The sequence below is a fragment of the Chinchilla lanigera genome, unplaced genomic scaffold, assembly GCF_000276665.1.
Source record: "Chinchilla lanigera isolate Chin_1 unplaced genomic scaffold, ChiLan1.0 scaffold00075, whole genome shotgun sequence".
Classification (NCBI taxonomy): Eukaryota; Metazoa; Chordata; class Mammalia; order Rodentia; family Chinchillidae; genus Chinchilla; species Chinchilla lanigera.
The window spans coordinates 9954895-9965851 of record NW_004955476.1 but is presented as its reverse complement, the minus strand read 5'-3'; the positions used below and the strand labels follow the sequence as shown (position 1 = coordinate 9965851).

Here is a 10957-nt window from a genome sequence, read left to right as displayed (position 1 = left end):
TATTTTTTTTGGTTTTTCTCCGGTACCGGGAACCGAACTCACGACCTTGCGCTTGCCAGGCAGGCGCTTTGCCGCTGAGCTAAATCCCCAGCCCCCCCTCTGTATTTAAAATGCCCGCAGGCTTGGGCCGGCCAGTCACGCAGACAAGGAGCCAAACTGGATTCCTACCCCAGGGCTACAGAGCCAAGAAGAGAATACTGAAGGGCTAAGAATCCCTGTCCATTTGAAAGCAAATTCCAGGACAGGGTTTTACTGCGCCAAGCAACACACTTTCTCAGTGGGAAGGTTAGTCTGGGTGCTCGGAAGATTTAGGAGGAAGCCAGGAGACTGACAGCAGAGTTCCGAGAGGGCCGGGAAGTCTCCACCCGGAAGGAAGGACTGAGGGAAGGAAGGTTGGGTGAGACGCTGGAGGTTTTTCTTTAATTCCAGGTTGATATGAAGGGGTATTCCAATTAGAGGGGATAAACCCTTAAAGACAAGAAATAGGTCATTAAGAGAAAATTCCAACAGATTGGTTTGATCTTGGAGAACTGATTACTAAAGCTCCTCCCCAAAAAGCAGACACCCTGGCCCCAGATGGTGAGCTAATAAAAGACAGATTTGGGTATTTAGCATACGGTTGGCTTTTTAAACTCATTCAATAAATATTTACGGAACACCTATCGTGTGCTAGATCTCCGGCTGGGTGGTGTGAATGTGTCAGTGCAGACAGCAAGGTAACAGGGTGCCCGACAAAGCTGTCAGCGCTGTGATACACAGAATGGACCCAGGCCCTGGGAGACAGCAGGCGCCCACTGACCGCTGGGGAAGGAAGGGGAGGGCATCTTTGAGGAGCTGTGGTCTGGTTGAGGGCTGCCTTCAGGAGGAGACTGACCTACCAAGACACCTGGAGGGCAGGGGAGAGAGCACCTGGGCATCTCCGGAGGACCTGCAAGTGGCAGAAGAGTGGCCCACGGGAGCTCCAGGCCGGAGAGGAGGCTGGAGAGGAGGCCGGATCCTAAGGATGCAGATTTTAGAAAGAAGCACCAGACCAGATTAAAAATTCACCTGACAATACCTGAATAAATATCTACTAATATCTGCCTAAAACTGCTCTAGTGCACATAATTAGCCCTTAAAGCTCTGCTGATGGAGGGTGCACGTTACAATGACATCTAACTCTTCCGTCCTGGGTTGGGAGAGTTAAAAGTTTGAAGATTTCTTCTGCTTCTTTCTACAGGTCTCTTAAAACACACACACACACACACACACACACACACACACACACACACACTCACACTCATGCACACAGCACCAAAGGAAATTTCAGTCTGACATCTAAAGAAAAGGGAATTACTTTAAATAATAACAGTGGAAAAGAAGTACTCCTTCGTGAATGTACAGAACCAATGACGTGCGTGTTGCCAATCACTATTAGACATATTTCGAAGAACACAGTAATTTTGCCATATAGACTGTGTTAAGGCACTTCTCAGGATAATTTTATGCAGCCTCCTTACGAAAAGGCATGACCATTTTACTTCCTTGTCACATATTTTTATAGGATGCATGGTATACTAGGCAAAGTACACGCAAGTGTGATAAAAGGTTGTATTAAAACTCAAAAAGCATAATTATTTAAATATTAGATAAAATATTGTAATTTTCTTGTTTTCTAAATTTAATATAAGCCAATTCTGCTTTCCAAATGAAGCTATTACTCTTTTGGATCATAACTATTCAATAATTACCCTTTCTAAAGTTTTGAGTATTTATTGTAAGCCAATATCATAGCAACTGTTCTGATTAGAAAATAGATACTTGTGGGAAAAATATAAGTAATTTTACTTTTAAAAACTGATGCGGGTGCATCCTATAATAAAAAGTACATTTAATGATCATATAATTAGAGGGGAGGAGTAACGGGGTATGATAGGATGAATGGATCACAGAGTGTACTGCCTAAGTTAGAATTTAGCACAAAATTAAGGCTGCCTAGCATGAATCAGGGTGTAAGTTCGACTTTACATTTAATTGCTTTTGGAATAAAGGATAAATATAAATAGTTTACTAACTTACTTTGATAGCTGTCCCTCTGCAGAAATACATGACACTGGATAAGATTATGTAGCTCACTAGTAGAAGTTATATATATTATATAGCTTAATAATTAGTTAAGTTAATGTACTTACTACATTAGTTAAAATAAAATATAGAGAATAAAAGTTACAGATTAAGCTTATTAGTTAAAAATAATTTATCCTGCATCCAACATATAAGTGTTTCACTCACTACCTCTGTGATATCAAGAAATTAATTTACATAAATTCCCCAAATAAAGTAGATGGTTATTTGACTTAAGGTATACTTTCTAAGAAACTTTGTGTAGAATGAATTAGTATTACCCTGCAGCTTTATGTAGTTATAGAAAATAGTCTCTCTATTAAAAGGAATCTTTCTTAAGGCACAATAAGCTTTAATTAAACATAAAGGACAATTATGAATCAATTTCATAAGCGCTTGCTCTGATGCAGACACAGAGATGGCGAACTTTTGTGAGCTTTCAATGATACAAACGTGCTGCCGAGGCACGGGTGCCACGGGTTCGTCACCACTGCCCTAACGGGACTCTCCGGCCCAACTTTGCAGGCTCCCTGAGCATTGTCAGGTGGAAGCACATTTCCACATCCAGGACAGTCACAACAGATTCAGCTCCGTGGGAACCCGCCTCGGTGTGGCCACGCAAAGCTGTTCTGATACCCACATGCCTGCACTGAAATCACCGTCCTGCCGTTTCCCGCTGAAGTCTGTGGCTCTTTCCCTCCTCCAGCCTGACCAACCCCGTACACATTCTTCCAAGTTACGTCAGGGCTCTTTCTCTGTTAAAGCCCAGACTATTACTAGTAAGGCCTTTAACATCCTCTTGGCTGTCACCTCAAAATGTCTGATAACACTTTGATTTCCAAGGAAAGGTATTTTCACGAAAAGGATGTAAAGCAGCAAATAAGTTTATTCTCCTGAGAAGCTGTTTCTCCTAAGACTGTATAGCAATAGGAAAAATGGTAATTAAATCTATTTATGGAATCTTCATAAAAATGCAATGTTTTCTGGTATAGGGTTCAATTTATTCTCTCCAAACATTTTTAAAATCCTTAAAGAACATGAAACTTCCTTTGAAAAATATCTTTATATTAAAATTATAGAATTAAACTCTTGAGAAACATTTTCCTAACATAAAAATACAGACATATCTCAAGAAATGGTAATTTGAGTCAGAGTCAAAAACTAATAGAAAATCTTTGATATTTGGTAACTGTGATATAAAAATAATAGAATATTTAAGAAGGCATAAATCTTTTAAAAACTGACGAGGGGTTTTTACACACACAACGAAGCTAACTGACCTCATCGATGTACTTATGATGGCTGGAAGTGTGTATCAAGTCTTTTTGAAAAGTTGTGTACCACAGAAGCAATCCTACTGACAGTCACAACAGTGCGAGAGGCCTTCCCGTGCCCCAGCGTGGCCAGAGTCCTGTGTCCCAGGCGGCGGGGCCTCGGCTTCCCAGGGACCGTCTGCGGCTATGCTCACCTCGGCTCATCACGAAGAGGTGAGCTGTCAAGGGCGATATCAGTCACAGGCCGGTCTAGGGGAGGAAGATTAGCGCTATATAATCATGATAGATAGTTTATCCCAGCACCAAACTGCCGCTTGGGAAATTCTGAACTCAAATGAACAGAGACTCAGCCATTATTAGTGTCAAAGAGGTAAGGAGAGATGAAATTTGGTTGGCAGCACGGAAGAGAAATCAAAGCGAAAAAGCGACCAATTGTACGTTCAAAATCAAAACCCAGAGGCACACTGTAGTTTGGAAATACTTTAACAGTATTTCCAAAAAGTCATACATTATCCATCACTTGCTGGGTAACATTTAAAATACTGCTCTGAAATTACGTATTTTTAGAGAGGCAATATAAGTGATACGTATTTACTTATTTAAAAATCTTTGTTCAGAAGGTGATACTTTTATGTATGGGAATAAGGCAACAAAAATTACCACTTACATAATTTATAATACGTATCATTTTTAGTACCCTTCTTTTAGTTGGACAGTCCAAGAAATGAGACTTTTTAAAAGAGAAAACTTAGTTTTGTGGAAACGTTTGAACACTCAAATGCTATACAACTTGATGACTGTGTTAGGCAGGAATCAGGACGTAAGAAAAGCATGAAAAATGTGAAAGAACTCAATCTAAGGAACTTTCCAAATATTTTATAAACACTGGAAAATATATATTTATAAGTTGTAAAATACATGGTTCTATCAGCAAACACAGACTCTGGAATCTGTAAATCAGAGCCCCCCCCCCCACCAGAAGGAATGTCCGCAAGTGTCAGGCTGAAGTGATCCGCCCTGACAAATCTAACAGCTCTCTCTGTGCCATTCCTAATGCACTTGTCACTCAGTATTACCCATCCTCATTAATGACAATGGGAAAGTTTATCTTGGGAACACGTTTTAAATCATCTACTCTTTACAATGGGACCATGAAATCTCTTACAAAACATGAGGCGGGAACTGCTCTGCCAACAAAGCCCCTTCCTGGCAGCTTTATTCTTAATTCCTGTTCAAGGAGTAATCTGTTTATTATAAAATCATACAGAACAATATATGAAACAGAATTTGAAACAAGAATAGCTAGTGTGATTTTCAAGTTTACAAGTACTTTTACAACATTTTTATTAGGCTGCAAACACTAAGTTGAGTCTTTTTTGTGTGGTTTCATGCAATCTTCTATTCTACACTTTAAATCTGAAAAGGGGTTTTGTTTATGTAATTTTAAAATAATTCTCAAATACCAAGAATATTGAAATTACTGAAAATGTAACAATCTGCATAACTTAAATAAAAACAATTTTTGTTCAAATGCTTTTGTGTTTAAATTTCCTAACTAAAATGCCGAAATAATGCAATTCAGGTTTCCTATGGCTTAAAAATAATCTTACCAGGACCCACATTAGTTTTTAACATTGTATTTACATTCTAAACTTTATTATGATCTTTTCTTCTTGTCTAAGAAGTTTCTGCAGTTAAAAGTAAATGAAAATAAGCAAGACTTCTTGATCCACAGTGCCTTGTAAAACTATTTTAGTCTGATTATTAATTATAGACCCTGCAAAGTGTAGCTTTGTGTACTTCTGCTGATAAAAATCAATACTTCTTAGAAATATGTTATTATGCTTCTTAATGTCCTGTCATCAAAAGTTTAATGTTACCTTTTGTTTCACTTACTGTACAATAAAGTAATCCTAGGTAGTTATAAAAACTCAAAACACATTAATGTTAATTTTTATCCTTTTAATCATCTGAAGTCACCTGTATACTCAACATGCTACAAAGAAAAACACTAAATTTTAATCCTGAAATTATATGATCAATAATTCATAAAGCATTTTCACTTCAGAGTTCAAAGCTATTATGTTAATATCAGTAATTACTGCTTTATTTGAAAAGAGAAAAAGATCCTTTAAAGGTGCTATTAGGGGCTGGGAATTTAGCTCAGCGGCAAAAGCGCCTGCCTGGCAAGTGCAAGGTCGTGAGTTTGGTTCCCGGTACCGGAGAAAAACCAAAAAAAAAATAAATAAATAAATAAAGGTGCTATTAATGTAACATGGACTTCAACCTTAAGATTTTAAGAAAATGTATAAAGAACACTATAAAATTGTCAATGTAATTCATACTGTTTATAAAAGAAATCTGAGGACAACAAAGAAGATGGGCCCACAAATTACAATTGTTTCTCACACGAGGCATTTACTTTGAATCTAGCAACAGTGTACAAAAAGTATCACTCTCTGTACAGACTCACAAAGCAAGGTCAGTACTAATGGAAGAGAGCCGCGTCAGCACCTGAGAGAGTCTGCGAGGCTGACACGGGCTGTCTCCAGGGAAGCGGGTTCCAAACGACCAGGGAGAGGCCGGGCAGGAAAACGCATGGGACAGTCACAAGGTGGCCTGGAAGCATCTCAGCTCCCTTCCGCTTTTATCCTTGTAAAATTTATGTATTTTCCCAAAGACATGAGTTGCAGCCTGAAAAAACGTAGGTGTTTTCTCAGACTGTATTACTTCTCCAAGTGCAAATTACACATCAAGTGACTGAATACGTGGGTTATTTTTCTCATAAAGTTTAATTGTAAATTATATCCGCCAATTGACAATTTTCTTAATATTCTTTATTAAAATATGTAGCCCTTTAAAGTAGGGGCTCTTTTTTATAGCATTTTTTTTCTGTAAATATTTTTGGCCTTATAGGCCACAAAATTTCAATTTAGCAGCCATAGATACAAACACATACAAACACTCAGCTAATACATAGGCGTAGCTGTATTTCCGAAGTCTATTTAAAACAATGGCAGGGCTGGATGTGGCCTGCGGGCCACACGCTAGCTCTGCGCTCTGTGCAGCAGGCGTGCCTGGTCCAGCTGTGCCCTTCCTTACCGACTTTACGTGGACCACACACCCGAGCCTCCAAAGTCAACGGGGGTGGCTGGTAACGCCCCACGACTGAGTGACAGACGGAAACGGCCAATGCTGTGGCGCTCTGAGGAGCGAGCCACACCTCCAAAGTGTATTTCCACGTACTACTTACATGTTGTCACGTATGACGAAAATGTAAGCTATGAGCTACACAGCTTTTCCTTGGCCTTAACTTAAATTTCTATTGGATTAGAATGATTTCCCAGGAAAAAATTCTTAAAAAGCCAAACTAGATCAGAACTTGATAGCTGCATATAAATGGGATGATTATAAGGATAGCCCTCACTTTTCCTGTTAAGGAAGTGGTATTAGTTATGTTACCATTAAAGTATGTTTAAGTTAAAATTGTAAAGTATTCAAAATGTACTCAAATTCCATTTTACATGATTACTTCATCCATAACGCGTAAATTTCACAAACTTATGATTTTTGTTTTTGTTAAAAGCGAGGAAACACAAAGGCAATAAAATGAACTACACACGTCACAGAACACCAGGAGCATTAACAGGCACCTAACAGGAGTTATGAAAAGTACCATACTCTACATGAGGGAGTTAGGGCAAGTTTCGCTCTGCTCTGGAGGACTGTGAGAAACCAATCAAAACCTAACAGCTGACGTAAGGAACCCAGTGAAAAACTCTTTACTGCTGTCTACAAATTTCGAAAATTCATTTTCAGATCTTTTAAGATGAAGCTTTCAAAGTAATGTTCAACTGCAATAAAATGACGATGATGAATTCATCGGCAGCATATTAATCACAGGCTGCTAACTAAAAACTTTTCTGGACGATCTGTTAACTGAGGAGTAAGTTCTCTCACCTCAGCTAATTAGTTTATAATACTGTTGGGTGATATTTGCTGAAAGTTATTTATGCGAAACCTCACAAGTACATTGAACATCTACAGAACACCTCATTAGCACTCTCAGACTCTTTAACTGTCTGGAACAGAGACAATTCCACGCTCATACCGTCTCTCGTTTGGAGCTGTGTGAAGGGGATGTGCGCTCACTCACTCACTCGCTACACACCTGCTGAGCACCCGCATGGCCAGACACTATACGAGGGAAAGGGCACGCGATGATGAAGGAACCCGACCGGCACTGGGAGCTCTCACACCCCTGGAAGAACCACATCTCCCAAAAACTTCTGTAACTTATTAGAAAGATTAAAATTTTTCATCATTACTTTTATTTTTACTCTGAACTCTGAATTTACTGAAAAATGAGGTGACTACATTCATTCAGTATAGAACACAACTAACACTTCACCTCGACCACCACTTCTCTTCCCCCTAACAGAATTAGAAAGGTTATGAAACATAATTAAGGCCAGGCATGGTGGCACACGCCTGTAAATCCCAGCACTCGGAAGGCTGAGGCAGGAGGATCGTTGTGAGTTTGAGACCAGCCTGGGCTACAAAGTGAGCTCAAGGCCAGCCTGAACCGCATAGAGAGACCCTGTCTCAAAAAGACAAAAAAAAAAAAAAAAAAAAAAAAGATAATTAAAATAAACCACTACCTGGTTTGATTCCTTTTCATATCTATCCATAGTAGGGTTTGAGTTTCAGTATAAAAAAATAGGCTGTATAAACATAACCATTAAGAAATCTGGTTTCACAGTGAAGGACAGTGAACACTGTCCTCTGTGTTGCCAATTTGTTGTGATCCATATATTTTAACATTTTTTTGCAAATTAATTTATCCATAATAAAATACTTGCCAGATACCAGAAATGATTAAACAGTAAGGAAAGTACTGTTAATCTAATGTAATGTATATGAATATTACATATGTACAAGCAATTTTCCCTTAAAAGCTACAACGATGTACTCCCTAATTTTCTGTATGTTATTTATGTCAAGAGTACAACCCTAATGTCTTTGGTTTTGCTCCCCATTTTAGCAGTGTTTGTAAAAATATTAACACGCTAGTACTGTGTGAGTCTTTTCCTTCGCTTACTGAACACAGGCTGACCCACTTATCTGGAGGCTCACCAAGGGCAATCCATTTCATGCTATAGCGCTGACCCTTCACAAAGATCTTGTAAATGAGTAGCCTATTACAATATGTACAAGTGACCTTTAATTGCACCAAGAGGCTTTTTGTTACAAGCTTTTTCAGTGCTACACCATAGCTACAGTATAAGTCAGTAAAATATTTCTCAGGGTATTGAGCAGAAATCCCAAGGAAAACAACACCCTGTATCAAAATATGCACATAAAAAATGTAAGACTACACCACAGCCGTGCCTTTTAAAGTAACGACTGATCAGAGAGACGTTTTCTTTTCTAATCATATGAGAATTAAATATTTAGGACACTCACAAACAATTAAAGACTTAAGAGATTTAATCAAACACAGGCTTGCTTGTAGTAACTACTGGAAACAAAGCTAGTTATATCAAAGTTGCTATTAGCTTCATTTCACCAGACTTTTAATTTTAATAAAAGACACTCATCTTTACTAAGTGATTGTATACTCAAGTTTTATTATGTGAAAACATTCAGTGAAGAATGCTATATCTGAAAAATATACACTCAAACATGGTTCAGGTATTATTTATATTGAACAGTGACACCTACTTAAACAATTCAATAAGGGATAGGGTCCAATATTTCAACTTATTTACTCAGAAATTTACGAAAGAGTGTAATAAATGTTTGACAGTCTTACACAAAATTGAAAGCCCACAACTTCATTGAAGCCCTCCAGAAACGTGGGTTATTTCTGGAACTCTCATGCCAAAGCAATTTGGTTGGATTCTCCTCCATGGCGCAGGTGGACTTGGAGCCGCCTGACTAAACAGTTCAGGGAGGGCAGCTGCACCCGGCCCAAAGGGCCTGACTCACAGTCTACGGAATGTTTGCCGTGGTGTGGAGCGGCAGCACCAGTCACTTGGCCAAAACTTTGATTTTTAAGAAACAAGAGAACTACTTTACTGGTTTGGGGCCTAAAGACATTTCCATCACGCCTACACTTTAAAAACTGAAAATGTGTATTTGATATCGTGCTTCCTTTTTTTTTGGTACTGGGAATCAAATTCAGGACCTCATGCTTGCCAGGCAAGCGCTGTGCTGCTGAGCTATCCCCCCGGCCCCATCATGTTTTCTTAATGATGAACATAATTCCTTCACATTACTAAAGTGCAAGAAACTTTTTAATATTAATCAATAAAAGAGGAAATATCTTCCAACACAAGATTACTTAATTTTGCTCAGAGAATTTCCAACAAATAAAACATGTGCAAAAGGAAAAAGTAGCTTTTCACAGAACAAACCAAACCTTCATTAGAACTGATTATAATAAAGGAGGCATATATCAGAAATTTTGAAAGTTGACTTTAGTAGACACTTACTGCATATCTTTATTTCACAGGAAAGTTTCAGGCTATAAAAACAAATGTGATTTAGAAAAATATAAAATATATTAACTAATTATATTTATAATCAAATTAATAATTGCAAAGGTACCTCAATATAGAACTTAAGTGAAGGCAGTAATACACTCCAATGAAACTTGGCATATATTTCAATTATATCACAATATTTGACCACAACATAGGAAGCACATTTCTTTGTAGTGAATACTTTATCTGCTTCATTTAGAGTTTAGAAATCCTATAAAATTAGGTAGTTTAAGGAAAATGTTTTGCCAATTAATTTTTTCATAAAAAAGTACTTAGCAGATACCAGCAATAATTAAAAAGTAAGGAAAAAACAGTATTTTCCCCCTAATGTAATTACAGACGTACAACTACGTTTGTTGTATACAGACTTGCATTATGTTCTGTAAGGGAGAAGCTATGATTAACTCAACCTAAATTGCATAATGTATTCCACAAAAACAGAGTAGAATTTTTTAACTTGGAAGTTAAAAGAACACACATATTCTCATATGCCTATGCATTCATTACACACAGATATACACATATGCACACTTCTCAGATACCTGATTTAAAAGTGCACATCTTAGGAAGAAATCTTTCAGGACAGAGGCTTTCTGGCTGTGCACCGAAGCTAGGTACTTGCTGAACGTACTCGGAAGACACAGACTGGACAAGGGGGACCTACACTGCTTACCACTTGGAGCACGGCAGTAGCAGTAAAGGGCACACAGGCTCTACAAGCTAACAGACTAAAATTATCATTTCTGGTAGCTCTTGGCGGCTTTGCTTTGGGTGTTAAGATGCTGACTGGCTGAACTGTAAGTCCCCTCCCCCGTAACGTGGATAACAGTAACACAGGGTATTTGTGATGTCCACTAATGCCCGTGAAGCACCTGCATTAGCTCCTGCTAAACCCTTAATAAAACTTACTATTTCTTATACTAACAACAATTAGCTCCGGAACATGCTAGCTTTCCAGTGTAACTCTGCTCACGGAGTCCAGAGTTCTGGATTGACTTCTGGTAACCCCGGACGTGTGTCCCTGGGAAGCCA

At 38.4% G+C, this 10957-nt stretch overlaps 1 protein-coding gene across 2 annotated transcripts in view; it reads right to left on the bottom strand.

Annotated features, from left to right (window-relative positions):
- The window catches only part of Elp4 (elongator acetyltransferase complex subunit 4), a 204204-nt gene that overhangs the window by 88462 nt on the left and 104785 nt on the right, over positions 1–10957 (bottom strand). Inside the window, exon 10 of one of the 2 annotated variants that reach the window (XM_005401774.2) lies at positions 3283–3626. The exons of the other annotated variant lie outside the window; for it this stretch is intronic. Within the exon in view, the coding sequence (XP_005401831.1) occupies positions 3615–3626 (12 nt within the window). The 3' untranslated portion in view covers positions 3283–3614. Of the gene's footprint in view, positions 1–3282; positions 3627–10957 lie in introns of those variants that run through there. 2 annotated transcript variants of the gene reach the window in all.